This window comes from Myotis nattereri (assembly GCF_964212035.1).
Source record: "Myotis nattereri genome assembly, chromosome: 7".
Lineage (NCBI taxonomy): Eukaryota > Metazoa > Chordata > Mammalia > Chiroptera > Vespertilionidae > Myotis > Myotis nattereri.
In genome coordinates this window covers 44,120,299-44,138,576 of record NC_138082.1, presented here as the reverse complement: position 1 = coordinate 44,138,576, position 18,278 = coordinate 44,120,299, and the positions used below count along the sequence as shown (strand labels likewise).

The window sequence follows — 18,278 nt, the reverse complement described above, 5'->3', positions numbered from 1 at the left end:
CACTCTTAATTGAAACTAATCCCATCTCATGCAGTGGTAACAACAAGAAGAGCTGTCCCATGACACAGCAAAGAAGTCTGGAATATCAAAATGTAGTTTCTAGAGCAAAGGTAATACAATGGAACAAAGATAGTCTTTTCAACAAATGGTGCTGGAACAACTGGACATCCACAAGCACACACACAAAAAAAAGAATCTAGATACTGGCCTTTGACCCTTCACAAAATTTAACTAAAAATGGATCACAGACCTAAATGTAAAACCCAAAACTATACAATTCCTAAGAACTAAGGGGAAAACCTAGATGATACAGGATATAGCAATGACTTTTTAGATACACCACCAAAAGAATGATCCATGAGAGAAATAATAAACTAGACTTCATTAAAATTAAAAACGTTTGCCCTCGCTGGTTTGGCTCAGTGGACAGAGCGTCAGCCTGTGGACTGAAAGGTCCCGGGTTCGATTCCGGCCAGGGGCATGTACCTTGGTTGCAGGCACATCCCCAGTGGGGTGTGTGCAGGAGGCAGCTGATCGATGTTTCTTTCCCATCGATGTTTCTAGCTCTCTATCCCTCTCCCACCCTCTCTGTAAAAAAAATCAATAATATATTTAAAAAAAAACAAACAAAAAACTGCCGAAACCGGTTTGGCTCAGTGGATAGAGCGTCGGCCTGCGGACTGAAAGGTCCCAGGTTCGATTCCGGTCAAGGGCATGTACCTGGGTTGCGGGCACATCCCCAGTGGGAGATGTGCAGGAGGCAGCTGATCGATGTTTCTCTCTCATCGATGTTTCTGACTCTCTATCTCTCTCCCTTCCTCTCTGTAAAAAATCAATAAAAAATATATATTAAAAAACAAACAACAAAAAAAAACTTTTGCTCTGTGAAAGACTACATCAAGAGAATGAGAAAACAAGCCACAGACTGGGAGAATATATTTGCAAAGACACACCTGATAAAGGACTGTTATCCAAAATGTACAAAGCATTCTTACAATACAGTAAGAAGACAAATAACATGATCAAAACAATGTGCCAAATACCTTAACAGAGACCTCATCAAAGATATACAAATGGCAAAAAAGCACATGAAAAGATGCTCACACCATATGTCATCAGGGAAATGCACATTAAAACAACAATGGGGCACTGCTACATACCTATTAGTATGTCCAAAATCCAGAACACTGAAAACCAAATGCTGACAAGGATGTGGAGCAACAGAAACTCTCATTCACTACTGGTGGGAGTGCAAAATGGTACAGCCACTTAAGTTTCTTATAAAATTAAACATAGTCTGACCATACAATCCAGCAATTGTGCTCCTCGGTATGCACCCAAATAAGCTGAAAACTTATGTTCACACAAAAACCTGCACATGGATGTTTACAGCAGTTTTATTCAAAGCTTCCAAAACTTGGAAGTAACCAACAAGTCCTACAGAAGGTAAATGGATAAGCTATGGTACATCCAGAAAATGGAATATTATTCAGCACTAAAAAGAAATGAACTGCCCTAGCCAGTTTGGCGCAGTGGATAGAGCGTTGGCCTGGGGACTGAAAGGTCCCGGGTTCAATTCCGGCCAAGGGCACATGCCCGGGCTGCGGGCTTGGTCCCCAGGGGGGCCGTGCAGAAGGCAGCCAATCAATGACTCTCTCATCATTGATGTTTCTATCTCTTCCTCCCTCTCCCTTCCTCTCATAAGTCAATAAAGAAATATATTAAAAAAAAAAAAAAAAGAAATGAACTATTTAAGCCATGAAAAGACATGGAAGAAACTTAACTACTCTGTATGATACTATAATGGTGGGTACATGCCATTAGACATTTGTCCCAAACCATACAATGTACAACACCAAGAGTGTACCCTAAGGTGAACTATGGACTTTTGGGTAATTATGATGTGTAAATGTAGGTTCATCAATTGTAACAAATGTACCACTCAGCTGGAAGATGTTGATAAGGAGGAAGGCTATGTATGTGTGAGAGCAGGCAGTATATGGGAAATCTCTGCACCATCCCTTCAATTCTGCTGTGAGACTAAAACTACTCTAAAGAAAATTAATTTTTTTAAAGTAGGTTTTTATTTTAAAGTAGCATCCAAGACTCACACTTACAATAATACACTGGACCAAGAGGAGATAATTTATAGTGTCACTCAGGTAAGAAAAAGCAGAACAAATCTAGAAGCCAGCCTAACCGGTTTGGCTCAGTGGATAAAGCGTCGGCCTGCGGACTGAAGGGTCCCAGCTTCGATTCCGGTCAAGGGCATCTACCTTGGTTGCAGGCATATCCCCAGTAGGGGGTGTGCAGGAGGCAGCTGATCGATGTTTCTCTCTCATCAATGTTTCTAACTCTCTATCCTTCTCCCTTTCTCTCTGTAAAAAACCAATAAAATATATTTTTTTAAAAATCTAGAAGCCAAATCTTCATATACTGGGTATGTTCACAACCAAACACAATTGCCAAAATTCAGTAAGCTGTACATTATTAAAATGAGTGAATTTTACTGTTTGTAAAGTACCTCAATAAAACTGAGGGATGGGGTTGAAGGTGTATTTAATTTAAAAGCATAAATAGCACATTTATACTGGATAATAAAATATTTGAGATTAACTCTCATATACTTTACGACTAAAAACCTTATATAAGAAATACTTCTTAAGGTGGCCCATTTTAAAGTAGTCCATTTAATGTCCAGTTGCACTGACTGCAGTGATTCTAGAATAAGAGAAGTATGTTAATATCTAAAAACTACTAGTATGTCTTGCTTTCAGGTGCAGTAGAGAACACAACACACATAATGACAATATCTTGCTTTCAAGTTTATTGACAGCACCCTACAGTACTTTGCTTAATTATTTGTTTTGCTTATATTTCCATGCTCTCTATTTCATTTACTTTGTAAGCAGCCTATATCACAGCAGGAAACCCCTTCAAAATGGAAACCTCTCTGGCTTCAGGAAAGAAATTAGGACAGGCACACTTGTTTATGTTTTACATTACAAAAATTTAAGAACTGCTTTATTTGATCAAGCCATGCTCCATTCACTAAGCAATCTCTATGACAGGGGCTTCAAGGGGCTCTTTCCACATGAAAGAACATGGTTGCCCTACCTGCCACCAATCTGAAAACCTAAAGCACATGTCAAAATACTTCAGTCACCATAATAAATCCATTAGCACACCCTAATCACTCTTGAGACATTTTATATTTTACTAGAAGCCCGGTGCACAAATTCATGCATGGTTGGGGTCCCTCGGGGTGGCCTGTGGAGATCGGACCCCAACTCATGCCACCAGCCTCACAGCCCCGCAGCCCCGCCTGGCACCCCACCTTGGCCTGGTGCCGCCCCCTCACCTGCTCCACCACTCCGCCTGCGAGGTGATCAATCGGGACCAGGCTCCCCACCCGGCCCCCTCAGCACCTGAGAGCCAGTTGGCCTTCCCCCTCCCCGCTTACTGCCACCGGATGCTGTCTGTGGGGCAATCAGCAGGGCGATTGGGCCCCTGCACATACCCGCTTTGGCCTGGCACCGTCCACTCACTTGCTCCACCATCCCACCACAGTCCTGCTCTCCTCGGTGCCCATTGGAGCTGACAGCGCCTCCACTGCCGCCCACTGCCAGCACCACATCACCAAGTTCCACACCACCCCCTGGTGGTCAATGCACATCATAGTGAGCGGTGGAACTCCCGGTCTCCCAGTCGAAGAACCACCCAAGGGGACAATTTGCATATTAGGCTTTTGTTATATAGGATAGCTAATAAAAGGTATTGAAATAGAAGGGCAAATAATAAAAGAAGTAGACTGAACATTCAAGTTGCAAGTGTATAGATTTATATGATAAACCCCACCTATGTTTCCTATCACTGCCTTATTTGCAAATAAATGATTCACTTAATTTTAAACATTACATAACTCAATTTTGCTGTCACAACTTTCAGATAGCCACTTCATAACACCCTTTTATCTAATAACTTCCAGTATTACACTTAAAATTGTTACCTCCTTTTCCAGTAAAGACTTAGCCATCTGGGAGGAACCAAGATGGCAGCATAGGTACACACTTGTACTTGCTGCCTGACACAACCACATCAAAATTACAACTAAAAGACAAAACGAATATCATTCAGAACCACAGGAAGGCTGGCTGAGTGGAAATTGTGCAACTAGAAAGAAAGAGAAAAGCGCATTGAAACCAGTAGGAGGTGCAGAGGTGCGGAAGTGCAGAGGTACGGAGGCGTGCGCGCAAACATGCTGGCAACTGGGTACACTGTTCTCTTTTTCAATTGGGAGGGAGATACAAGCTCCCAATTGCTCTGAACTCCAGTTCCAGGCGAGACTCTGGAGACCCAGACTCATACAGGGAGAAAGTGGACTGTCTAGCATCGGGCCAGAACAGGAGGGCAGCTTTCTCACAGAGGTGCTTGCAGCGATCGTTGATCCTGCACAGGGCCGCTGGACACAGAGACCCTGGGAACTCCACGAGGCAGAGCAGACTGGCAGCCATTGTGGTTTGCTCCACCCTGATGATTCCTTGAGACCCCACCCCACACAATTTACAACCCCACCCAAGCTGTGAGCAGAGGCTTTTGCATATGAATGGCCTGTTCTTTTGCAATCTAAAACCTAACAAACTGCAGCTGGGTCAAAGAGCCCCAAAGCTTCCAAAAGAAGGCCTAGACAGCAGCCTGCATTGCTTCAGAGCTGGGCCTCATCTGAGCTCTTCCAAACCCCAAACAAAGAGGAGGAATCTGCAGATATCTCTATAGCTCCGGATGGATGGCCTCAGGCAGTGGCTGACTTTGCTCCTCCTTGGAGATCCAAGAGCCAGTGTACCCAGTGGTCAGAGTGAGACCATACCAGAGTACAACTCTTCAGATCCATAAGAGACACACTCAAGGGGCAGACTCAGTGAGCACCAAAGCCCCACTGAAGCAAGTCCTGCTCTATAAGGGTGTCTCCAGCACAGCAATTCTCCCATTGTAGACACAGCTGGTCCTCACAGCCAATTGGCCTGGTGGTCAATTCCTCCCAGTGATACCAACATCAATCAAGACTTAACTACAAGACTGTACACAAAGCCCACAAAGGGGTGCACCAAGAGTGTCAACCTCAGGTAACTGGGGAGGCTGAGCCACTGGGCCCTATAGGACACCTAACACACAAAGCCACTCTATCAACACAGGGAAGCAGCCAAAATGCAGAGACAAAGAAACATGTCACAAACGAAAGAAACGGAGGAAAGCAAACTACTAGATATAGAGTTCAAAAACACACTTATAAGGTTACTCAAGAATCTTCTAGAAACCTCCGAGAAATTTAGTGAGACCCTCAAGGATATGAAAAAGAACCAATCAGAAATTAAGCATACACTTACTAAAATAAAGAATAATACACAGAGATCCAACAGCAGACTAGAGGATCCCAAGAATCAAGTCAAAGATGTGAAATACGAAGAAGCAAGAAATACCCAACTGGAAAAGCAAAAGGAAAAAAGAATACAAAAATATGAAGGCAGTGTAAGGAACCTCTGGGACAACATCAAGCGTACCAACATCCGAATTATAGGGGTGCCAGAAGAAGAGAGAGAACAAGATATTGAAAACCTATTTGAAGAAATAATGACAGAAAACTTCCCCTACCTGGTGAAATAAATAGACTTACAAGTGCAGGAAGAGCAGAGAACCCCAAACAAAAGGAATCCAAAGAGGACCACACCAAGACACATCATAATTAAAATGCCAAGAGCAAAAGACAAAGAGAATCTTAAAAGCAGCAAGAGAAAAACAGTTAGTTACCTACAAGGGAGTATCCATACGACTGTCAGCTGATTTCTCAACAGAAACTATGCAGCCAGAAGAGAGTGGCAAGAAATATTCAAAGTGATGAATAGCAAGAACCTACAACCAAGATTACTCTACCCAGCAAAACTATCATTTAGAATTGAAGGTCAGATAAGGAACTTCACAGACAAGAAAAAGCTAAAGGAGTTCATTACACCAAACCAGTATTATATGAAATGCTGAAGGGTATCCTTTAAGAAGAGGAAGAAGAAAAAGGTAAAGATAACAATTATGAACAACAAAGTGACAACAAATACATATCTATCAACAAGTGAATCTAAAAATCAAGTGAATAAAAAAATCTGATGAACAGAATAAACTGGTGAATATAATAGAATCGGGCATAGAAAGGGAGTGGACTGACAATTCTCGGAGGGAAGGGGGTGTGGGAGTGAGGGAAGAGACTGGACAAAAATCGTACACCAATAGACGAGGACAGTGGCATGGTAAGGGCATGGGGTGGAGTAGGAACCGGGTGGAAGGGAGCTATTGGGGGGAAAAAGAGGAACAACTGTAATAATCCGAACAATAAAGCTTTATTAATAATTTTTAAAAAGACTTAGCCATCCAATCCCTGATCTCCCAAAAATCTAATCAAATTTATAATAGGGCTTTTATAACTATTTCCTAAAGTATCCTACTACATGGCATCTGGTAGCCAGTCTAGATAGGTATTCTACATAGCCAGCCAGTACCATAATCAAATTTAAACTATTCCATATCCACGTAAATTCAATACTGTGTGTCTCCCAACAGCTTCAAGCAAATAGCTGATCTGGTTCAACTCGATGTTTTAACTCTGTTGCTTCATCCTCTGAGTTTCTCTGAGTTTAAGCAAAACAAGCAATATAAGTAACTCAAGTTTCAACACAGTATCTATATAGAAAACCAAATATAAAATACAACTAAACAAAAACCTTATTTTGCAATATATTAATACTAGGGGCCTGGTGCACAAAATTTGTGCACAGGGGATGGGTCCCTCAGCCTGACCTGCACCCTCTCCAATCTGGGAGCCCTCAGGGGAACCCTCTCCAATCTGGGAGTTTCTGTCTGTCTTTGCAATCATATGAGCGAATTGTCTAGACCCCAACCCAGTTTGGTTTGGTGCTCACAGAATAGAGGTCTTTTATTTTTCTTTGCTTCATTGGTGGAGATTTCCTAGAAGTTGCTGGATATCTTCCTTTTAATTTTTCCTCGACACTCTGACTTTACTTATGTCTCTCACCTTTGCTTTCCCTCCATCCCCCACCACAACAGTAACTTGCTCCAGGCTCTGCTCTAGTGTCTAGGACAGGGGTGGGCAACCCCTGGCACATGTGCCAAACATGGCACGCCAGTAACTTTTGCTGGCATGCAAAACCCTCTCTTATAATCTTCCATTTACAATTTTTTTTCTTAATATCGACTTTTTTATTTTTCAGATAAATTCAGTGTAGGTGCATCTTAGATAAATAAATAATTTTACATAACAAGTTATCTTAAAGACCATAGACATTGATTGACGAGAGAGGGGAAGAGCAATTTCTATGCCTCTGCCTTAACTCTCCCTGCCTTCCTAGATCCGACCAGTGTTTTGGTTTCATCCACATACGCTTGTGAATCTTTGTTCTCAGTGATGAATTTTGTTAAGTCTCGTAATAGGAGTAGCCTGACGGATGAAAGTAGTAGCTTGTGCATATCTCTGAAGGTCACGAAATATAAACCTGATGTAAAATCTGTCATCAGTGATGCAGCAGCAAAAGTCCCACTGATAATATCAAACGGAGTCATAAAGTTTTCTGTCGGACTATCAGTGTACATGTATACATTAAAACATAAATGTATTTTTCATCATCATATACTGTGTTTTTGCCGCTCGATTGAATTTTATTATTTCTTCAAGGTTCTTCACATATGTACACCTTAAGAGATATCAAGCAAGCATAACATGTTCTCAAAAAATTAGGGTTGGCACGCAGAAGAATTTTGAGTCAGAGATTTTGCTGGTTTTGGCACGCATTCACAAAAAGGTTGCTCACCCCTAGTCTAGGAGATCCCGCAACACATCTGCCACCAGAACTACAATTCCCAGCATTCCTGGTGCTCCCAGCACTCTGGGCTTCTGCTTCTGGTCCAGGGGCTGCCACCAGAACTACGATTCCCAGAATTCCTGGTGCTCCCCACACTCTTGGTTTCCACTTTTGGTCCAGGAGCTACAGAAACCAAAAGGACTGGGAACTCCAGCCACCCCCAGGCTGGGCTGACAGGACCTGACACTCCAGTGGCGTACCCCAGTGGGACCCAAGCCACTTGTCCCCAATGCACGCGCATGCTGGCCACAGGCTCAGAGGGGGCGGGGTCCCGGGGACGTCTGCCGCATCGCCCCATCTAAGTGGCGGGTGGGTGGGCATCCCACCCCACCCCCAGCCGCTCAGCACCTGCACACATAGGCCCACCCCCGGCCGCTAGTCACCTGCGCACATCCCTGCTGCCCACAGGCCTGCCATCTTTGTTGGGTTAGTTTGCATACTCGCTCCTGATTGGCTGTGGGCATCACAGAGGGATGGTAAATTTACATATTTGTCTATTATTAATATAGATTCCAGCTTCCTAGACTCTTGCCTTAAATTTTAATTACCTCATGAGTTCCCATTTCTACAACAGGAGTCAAAATATTTGCAAGATGAAATTGAAAAAAGCCCAACATTCACCTACCCAACATTTGGCAATCCAACAATACCAATTTTCAAAGAGGTTCCAAATCTTCCAATGATTGGGAGTGGTTTAATTCCATCACCTCCCTTTTTGGGGGGCATCTGAAATATCAAAACAAATATATTACCATCCCCATCAACCAAGAATACATTTCATCATACAAAATATGTTATTGAATAATAGATTAAGAATCAAGCATACTGTATATATCAATCAAAAACTGACAGTTAAATCCACTTTATTTTTCAACAACAACAAAAAACTTTAAGTTTTATACACAAATCTGATTTTGATAGTTGTCAAAGCAGTTACTCCTGATAAGTCCTGAAAAGACTGACCTGAAAAATATCTGGCACCATAAGTCGAACATAAATTTAACTGCATCTAGACTGTTCAGAAACACTTTGTTTCTTAACACAAGGTCAAAGGTATGAAAACATTAGGAAGCAGGAGCACAGACAAGAGAGTCAAAGAAAATCTATTCTAGAACCACCAGCAACCAAGTCGCCTACACCAAACCATCCCTCTTACTGGGAACTTGTTGTTTCCATTTCCCCCCGAAAGCACTATTTTTCACATGGACGAACCACGCCAGCATCAAGGTCTTCCCAACCAAGTCTCTCCCAACTTGGGCACTGTGGATATACGACTCATCATCAGGATGTTCACACGCAACCTCCGGAATCTACCCTCGTATTTCTAGCCCTAAACGAATCCATCAACCCTTTTTTATTCACAAGTCGAAACTTTTATCAGTCCCTGTGCATCTGGCTCCAAGCTCCTCGGTGCAGAACGAACCTCACTTTGCTACTTACTGCCAACGGAACTCAGGAGGACGGCCAGCCAACCTCACGTTAGAGAGGCGGTGCTCAGGAAGGGACATCCCAGCCTCAGATCCCTGCCGCCAAGAGCCAGGGATCTCCCTTCTCAGGTCTTAACTCACACCTGTTCCCGGCCAGACCCCAGGCCTCCCAAGCACAGCTGCCAGCGCAGAGCCCCTGCAGTCCTCCGGCCTGCTACCGAGGGACGGCCGGCCGCCCAGCCAGAGCGGGCCCCTACCCGACATCTGCCTGCTCAGCACCGGGCCACTGGCCGTCCGAGGCGTGCCCCGGAGCGCGCAGCGTGAGGCGTGGGCCCGCTGGGGACGCGCGGCCTAGTGCGAGGGCGCCTCATTCATCCGCACACCCCACGCCGCCTGCTGCCCTCCCTCCGTCCCGGCCGCCCGGCCCTTGCCTGACGCCCGCCTCGGAGCAACGGACCAGGGCGTCGAAGACGCGGCGGGGAGCGCGCTCCTAGCCTCCCTGCGGGGCTCACCGTGCTGGGGGCAGGCGATGACACGGGGTCCCAGAGGAGCGGCAGATGGGTCCTACCGGCAGCGGGAGGCGGGGAGGAAGGAGGAGACGCGCAAGCCCGGCCTCTCCGCCAAGCGGCACGCACGACGGCGGCGGCAGGACCGGCGGGCGGGGCTCCGGACGGCACCTGCGCGCAAGCCGCGCATTCGGCCCCGCCCCGCGCACCCGCTCGCCCCTCTCATTGGCCCGATCGGCCGGGAGGCGGGAGTAAGGTGGGAGGAGCTGTGTGGCGCCGCACTGGGCGGGAGCATTAGCCAGCGCCGCCCGGCCCCGCCTCGGAGCTTAGGTCTTCCGCCCTCTCCGCGCCTTCGGCTTCTCTGCCCGGTTCTCGGCTTCCTTCCTGTCGAGCGCCCCACGTTGCCAGCGCACGCTCGTTCGCCGCTGGCAGCTGCACACTTCACCCGACGAACCTCGGGGCACCCTGGCCCTGACCGCCCGCCCAGAGACGGGTCGCCGGGGACTTGGCGAACCGCCACGCCATCCCTGCTTCGGCCGCGTACCGAGTTCTCGGATACCACGGCCCCAGCCCGCCTCCTTTTCCTGTAACTATCTTTAGTCAGTACAGATGGTGAGAAGCTGTTAAAGTTTCGTTAAAAAAAAAAAAAAGGCGGGGGGGAATGCCCGCCCGGATGGGCTCAGTTGGTTGAGCATTGTCCTGTGCACGAAAAAGTTGGATTCCGGTCAGGGCACATGCGTGGGTTCCGGGTGGGGCAGTATGGAGGGCAGCTGATCCTTGTTTCTCTCTCACATTGATGTTGCTCTCTCTCCCTTCCTTCCTCTCTCTAAGCATGCCCTCTGGTGAGGATTAAAAAAAAGAGTAAGGAAAGCTTATGATCTTATTATCTCAGGGCTCCTTCATCACCTTATCGTTAAGGCATGTTTCCCGGATGGGACCCCAAAATGAGTTTAATGGAGCCAACCCTCACACCCCACCCCCTTTCCCTTTGGATAGTTAAGACGGGGGCCTTCGGAATTTGGGACACGTCGTTTCCAGTCTGGATTCCACTACCTATTAGCTGTGTGTCCCTGGACAGAGTCACCCCTCTGGGTTGCAAAGTTTCCGCCTGTATAAAACGAGGCCGTGGAGACTCGCCCGACGAGATTATTGTGAGGACAGAATGAGACAATGTGTGTAGAGCTGGTAGCTACTACATAGGAAGGTCACAAATAGTAATAAGATCTATTGTTGATATGAGGATCTCACCCACACCTGACTACACCATGAGCTCCATCTGTAGAAGGAATTCTTTCATTTAGATCCTGACCCTTGAAAAATGCAGGGGTGGGGCCGCTGACCCCGTGCATTTGAAAGTCCATTTACGACTTCCCGGAAACTTTACTACTGGCCTACTGTTGACCAGAAACCTTACCAACAACACAGTCAACTAACACGTTTTGTATGTTACATGAATTATATACTGTATCCTTACAATACAGTAAGCTAAAATTTTTTTAAGATACATTTAAAGTATTTATTGAAAAAAATGTGTACATAAGTGAACCCGAACAATTCAAATCCATGTGGTTCAAAGGACAACTGTATTATATACTTGAAAGTTGCTAAAAGACTGCATCTCAAATGTTCTCATTAGAACAAAGAAATTGTGATTTTGTGTAAGGCAGTGGACCTGTTAGCTAACACCGTGGTGGTAATCATATTGCAGTATATAAGTTTATCAAATCAACACATTGTACACCTTAAACATGCATAATGTTATATGTTAATTATATTTCAATTAAAAAAAATAAGTGCCCAATATAGTGTCATTAAGTAACATTTTTCTGTTAACCTGTGTCAGATTTTTTTTCCCTCTACACCAAGCATGTCAAACTTGAAGCCCATCTGCGGGCCACATGCAGCCCACAAACAAATACTTTTGTGGGCCAGCCAATATAACGGTATGTAAGAAACGTTTTAATAAAAAGTTCATAACTTAATTTTTACAATATCCTGTTATACATAATTATTAATAATGAACTACAACGTTCGCTAATGACTGATTTCTATAATCATGTTGCATTCATTTCCCTTATGCCCCTTACGCACAGGAGCACCATTTCTCTCCACTAATACTAGCAGCGAATATTTTAGCAGCCAATGGCCATGTCATTAGTCTTGGACTAACTTGTTTAGTGTACGCAACAGGAAATATTTCGCTTTCGGAAAACAAGAAAAATAGGTTTGTGTTATGCTTATTAATTTGTGCAGTTATTCAGTGTCTGGTAAGTTAATGTTCACAAAAAAATATTAATTTTTATTAAATGTTCTATTATTTTATGTTAACGATTATGCATTTATTTCAGCCCTTTGTATTTCAGCATGCCTCTATCGAAATAAACCTACATTTCTATGAAAATTAAAGTTTTTGTTCTTTTGTGGCCCACATAAACTTAAACCTTGTTTATTGGCCCATGTTAGCCTTTGAGTTTGACATGCTTGCTCTACACTAAACTTTTTATCATATCAGGTGTCCAGAAAGTAATTCCATATATTTAGAATATTCTATTCTTCACTTTTTGTTGTTGTTCATATAAAATTATTTTCTTGAGTACCTGCTCCATGCCAGGCATTGCCCTAGGCTTTGGAGCAGTGAAGAACGAGATAAACATAGCCCTTAGCCTCAAGGAGCTTGCAATCTAGGAGGGTAGAAAAACAAATAACTACACAAATAACTATCTAAGAATCTGTTAAAAACTTATAGCATACCTAAAATACTGTGATTACAATTTGAAGATCTAAAATAAACTACCTTGATTTTCACTTACTTTCAGGACTTCTGGTATTACCAGTATGTGCCAGGCAGTGCTTCATCATCTCCTTTCCCTGTTCCATTATCAGCAGTAATCAAACCCTGTCAGGCATTAGCAAAGCAGATTTTCAAGTTCTGTTTTCCTACTTGACAGGTCATGGTTTTGAATCTTTGAAGTTTGATCATAAATTAACTGTGAAGTAAAACATGTTTCATCAACTTCTCTATTCTGGAATTGCTCATGGTGTTTGAAAGAATGCTGATTAATTAAGGAGGCCAGTTATCATTGCAGAAACTACTGGAGTTTTGTTATCTAATCTCTATCGTAATTCATGGATAAAGATTTAGAACTTCCTTTTTTTTAATTTTTAATTGTTTTTTCATCACCAGTTATCCCCTCTATGCCCTCTTCCACCTCCACGCATCCCCCTCCCCTAGAAATTTCTTAAGTGAAGATTTTACATGCTGTTTTCTCAGAGGCAACATAAAAAAGCATATGCTAATCTAGAAAAATAAGTTTATTAATAAAGTATTAGCTAGGATGCTTTTAGCTGCCCGTAACAGAAATTCTGATTCAATGGAACTGTATCCTGTGTAACAGAAAGTCCCAAGAGGGAGAACTTCAGCATTGAGAGATTCAGTAGCTTAACACAACTTTCAAGAATCCTGGTTCTTTCTATATCAAGGCTCTGTCTTCTCAGAGTTTCCTCTGGTTTCATCCTCAGGCTAATAGCAAGAAGAGTGCTACATCTGAAAGTGACAATATTCAGAGGAAATGGTGGGGTGGGTAGCGGGGGGGGGGGGGGGGGGGAGCAAGGAGAGAAACCATCTCTCCCCATAACTCTTAGGGAAAAGGAAATATGTCTTACAAACCCTACAGCAGACTTCTTTCATGCCTATATCTGAACCAAACCAAGGACAGGGAAAATGGGGTTACCCTGAGACCATTGAGCCCACCCTTAGGGCTGGAGAACAGATGAACTTTCTCTGGGGCATATGGCAGTGGGGGATGTAGATAGGTATCTGAGCAAAGGTAAGGTTGTGTAAGAAAAGGTCACCAGCTGTGTCCACTACCTGAACTGTTTTTTCAAGATAACAGCTGAGCACAGTATGATAATTCTGAAAAAGACAGTGTCATTAGTGGTCATTTGATGTAATGTGCATAATTGCAATGTAATAAATGTTGGCACACCTAGTTCACTAAAAAAAAAATACTGGAGAACATTGATCATCTTCTAATAACACTTAATGATATAAAATGAAAGCATGTGAAAATAATATCTGTGTTAACCTTTACAAAATACTTAAAATTTCTGTCATGGTGAAGGAAGATTACTTACCAAAATGTGTCACAAGGGTCCAGTCAATTGAAGTGGAAATTGGGGATCTTGCACATACACCTAGGTCACCAAACTCATGGCCTCTCAATACCAGCTCATCATAACATTTAATCTTTATTCCTGTTTTGAACCTATGTTCATTTCAAAGGATATTTGTATTAGGATAGGCTGGATTATAATATAACTAGAGGCCCGCTGCACGAAATTCGTGCACTTGGAGAGTCCCTCAGCCAGACCTGCGCCCTCTTGCAGTTCAGGACCCCTCGCTCCTTACTGCCCACCTGCTCACTGCTCCTTACCGCTCAGCTCACTGCTCCTTAGCGCTGCTGTGAAGGCAGAAGAGGCTCCCACCACCACCACCATTGCACTCGCCAGCCGTGAACCTGGCTTCTGGCTAAGTAGTGCTCCCCCTGTGGGAGCGCACTGACCACTAGGGGACAGCTCCTGCATTGAGCATCATAGCAACCAGCTGTTCTGCCGTCCGGTCAATTTGCATATTAGCCTTTTATTATATAGGATAACAGACATCACCAAAATTTCAAGGGATCTACAGAATAAAAGTACTTATTTTAAGTCCACTGGAGATCTGCCAGCTGTCTCTGATCTGGCTTGGCACTTTAAGGCTGCTTCAGTCTCAAACCTTTAGCAAAGTGTCCCCTGTCACATTTCATTGGCCAAGTTAAATCACATGGAGACATCTAATTTCAAGGGGCAGGGAACCCTTGTACCCTGAAGTAGAAGTAGATACTAACAAGGAGTGATAATGCCTGACACAATGTTCACAATAGATTCACAAATAGACTCCATGAACGATACTTTTTCTAAATCAATTTGCTATTGTCAATATATGAAATACACAATCAAGGCTGCCCTTCCTTCTAAGATGATTCTTATAAAGAAGCCATGATGAATGTTACTTTGGTGGTAACTACTCATCCTATAGCCCCTTCATTCTAAGAAAGACTCATCTACTGAGGGGTAGGCCTAAATCTTCCTGTCTACAGTACATGAACTCTCTAGCCACATCTGAATAAACTGGAGGTAGGTGAAAACCTGACCCAAGCTGGCAATCAAGATTCTCTATATTTTGAGAACTTGGACTTAGGAGATAGCAATTAATACTATTGACTACTTAAAGGGAACATAGAGTAAGGACTATACAGACACCTTCTTGACCAGTATAGATAAAGCTCTTCCAAACAAAGAAAAACAAAATGGGCAGACAGGGGGAAGGGGTAGGTAATTAACCATATGTTCCTTTAATCATGAGTTCTGACTTTACAGTGGCAGTAGAATCTCCTAAAGCTCTGTATATGCTCTCTGACTCTGGAGTCTGTGGGATAATCCTGTGTTTTACCAAGAACTGCCATTTTCTGTTTACTTTGGTTTGCAATGGGTTTCTTTTTCTTGGACAAACAGTGGTTGCAATAGCCAAAACAAACAAGAATTTTTACTGCCATAAAAAGTATTAATGTATGTTAGAGGCACATTGGTCCAACGTTCCTCTTATCTGTTGTTTTAAATTATAAGACATTAATTCCTTGAAGTGTGTTCTGGGGAACAATGATCCTCCGTGCCAGTCTGTGGAACAAGGGACCTAGGATTAGGAAGCGCTGCATCCTGCATTCCCCATTAGGAGATTATAATATACATTAGTATATGTAAGGGTCTGAGAAGGTCTGCAGTAAACAGACCTGTTAAATCTCCTTAACTCTGTATTACCAAATGTTTACGAACTTTTCCACATAGCACACATTAAAGTCTCTTGGAGCATATACTCTGTGAACAGCAACTCTTTGAAAGTTGCTATTAAAGAATGACTAAGGAGTACTTTTTGTTGCAGTAAATATCTGTGAAGAGTGTGTTCTTTCCTTGCTTTGTTAACAACTACCAAGTGACAAAAATGATCCTTTAACAAGGGAAAAAAGTGAGTACCAACCCCAAGGAGAGCATTGTTCCCACCAGATGTCTCACTCCAAAGAGTACGATGGAGCGTGTAGCTTTTGTTGAGTGATCCTGAATAATTATTGAGGAATTTCCCTCAAGAAACTATCTTTGGGGTGTCCTGTCTGCTAGCTGATAAGAACTCCTGATTAGGATGGTCACTCTTTACCTCTGTGCCTTATACCAGCAATTTTCAACCTCTTTCATCTCATGGCACACATAAACTAATTATTAAAATTCTTTGTCACACCAAAAATATATTTATTGCTGATCTAACAAAAACAATAGGTATAATTTTGATTTATTCATACCAGACAGCTATTGTTCTTTTGGCTGTTGTCTTTTTTTTTTTTTTTTTTTAGTTTGACAATCTAAGAGAAAAGAGGATAGTGCCCCTTACTAGATAGTCAGGTATTGCATGTTTCAAAAATTCTTGGCTCCTTGGTTGAGCATCGACCCATGAACCAGGAGGGTTCCTGGTCAGCTCACATTCCCGGGTTGTGGGCTCAAACCCCATTAGGAGGTATGCAGGGGGCAGCCAATCACTGATTCTCTTTCATTATTGATGTTTCCACCCCTCTCTGCCTTCCTCTCTCTCTGAAATCAATAAAAACATTTTTTTTTTATTCTTGCAGCTCATCGGTTGAAAATTGAGGTTATTAAACCCCAATTGTGTGCCAGATACTGTGCTAGCCACATTACATTTGGGACCTAATTTACTCGCTCTCTAAGTATGTATTATACCCCTTTTACAGCTAAGAACTGAAGTTCATAAAAGGTTAGGCAATGTTATTAGTCTTATTCTTAGTAGTTATTGGGCTATATAAAATCAACTCCATCTGACTCCAGCATTATTGTACTTCCTATTTAAATATGCTTGTCTCACAACAGCCAAATGATGGTTTACACATAGTAAATGATGCAGTCTAACAGTATAAAGCAAGCTGTGTGTGTGAGGGGGGTGTGCATGCACGCATACACTCGTGCTTCTTACTGGGGCAGAGGATTAAGTCAAATATTTCATGTAAAAAATTTGACCTCAAAGGGGACTTCTGCTAGGATTCTTTTTTAATCATGAATATTTCAGTTCAGTGAATAGGACTATTAGCAGTATTGGAAGACATAGTCAATATGTCTGTTAGACTTTGCTATTCAAGGACAAACAAGAGCCTGGAAATATGGCCAGGATTATCTAAATAGAAGCAATGATTAAAATGCTTTGTCAGGGAACAGTTTATTCGGGAAATCCTGGATGAATTGCTATGAAATCATTGGTAAACTATTAAATGATGCATATAAGTAGGGAGATGAGGTCCCAGAACCGTGCTTCTTCCCATTTCGTCTGTCTTTTAACTTCAATCCTCACTAAAGTTTGAAGAAAAGTATTTTCTAATGATGCTTATGAAATAAACAAAGAACATTGCTTGGCAGAGAACCAAGAAGACAGTTTTAAAACAAATAAACTTAACTGTGTGGTGATATAACCACACAAAGAAAAAAATTATTTTAAGGTATTTTTTTTAGGACATAAGACTTTTTCTATATATTCTTAGAAATATGTGTATTCTGAAGACAAAAAGAAGGCAAATTTTAAATTTCATTTGGTAGTCTAATGATTAGTAAAAAATATTGGCATCATTTTGAAATTATTCTATGGATATTATAGAGCAAACTAGTGGCCTGGTGCATGAAATCTGTGCACTCGGGGTGGGGGTCCCCCAGCCTGGCATGTGCCCTGTCACAGTGTGGGAGCCCTGCGATCCATCACCCCAAAGAGGTAGATCCCAACCACCCATCTGGGGTTCCTTGAAGGATTGCCCCAAAGATGTAGGCCGGAGCCAGGGGGCCCGCCTCCACACCGCACGGATCCTCCGGACCCCAGGCCTCACCATGCGAAGGCCTCCACTGGGCCCCACCCCCAAGCCAGGCCATGCAGAGGCCTCCGTGCGCCTCCGCCGGGGGTCCAGAGGCCTCCTGGTGATGGATTGTGATGGCATGACACAAGTCCCCAATGCTACAAGTTCCCACCCACCTGTGCCTGCTGCACACACAGCCTGCTGATCAATTGTTATGCGTGAGGGCGTCCTGACCATTTGCATATTACCCTTTTATTAGTATAGATAATTATGTTAATGTGTTAGGATCCAAAATGTTCCATGTAAAAGATGAAACATACAAATAGAAAAACAAATAAGTGAAAGCCCTTTACTTTTTTTTTCCTTAAAAGGCTTAGAAGCAGTGACAACCCAGTATCACAGAACAGCCCTAACACCCAGATTACACCATTTGTAAGACAGCTGATTCCAGGTCTGGGACATCTTCTACCTGAAAGCAAGGAAGTTATC

The 18,278-nt window shown here is 43.2% G+C and overlaps 1 protein-coding gene across 2 annotated transcripts in view; it reads right to left on the bottom strand.

The window, feature by feature from the left end:
• Positions 1-10,026, bottom strand: part of OLA1 (Obg like ATPase 1) — a 156,695-nt gene extending 146,669 nt beyond the window's left edge. Inside the window, exons 1-2 of one of the 2 annotated variants that reach the window (XM_081095634.1) lie at positions 9,862-10,026; positions 8,548-8,648 (exon numbers count right to left, since the gene is read on the bottom strand). In XM_081095634.1, coding sequence (XP_080951760.1) covers positions 8,548-8,648 — 101 coding nt within the window. In that variant the 5' untranslated portion in view covers positions 9,862-10,026. Of the gene's footprint in view, positions 1-8,547; positions 8,649-9,362; positions 9,754-9,861 lie in introns of those variants that run through there. The other variant, XM_081095635.1, reaches the window with a different exon arrangement.
• Positions 10,027-18,278: the final 8,252 nt, after the last annotated feature.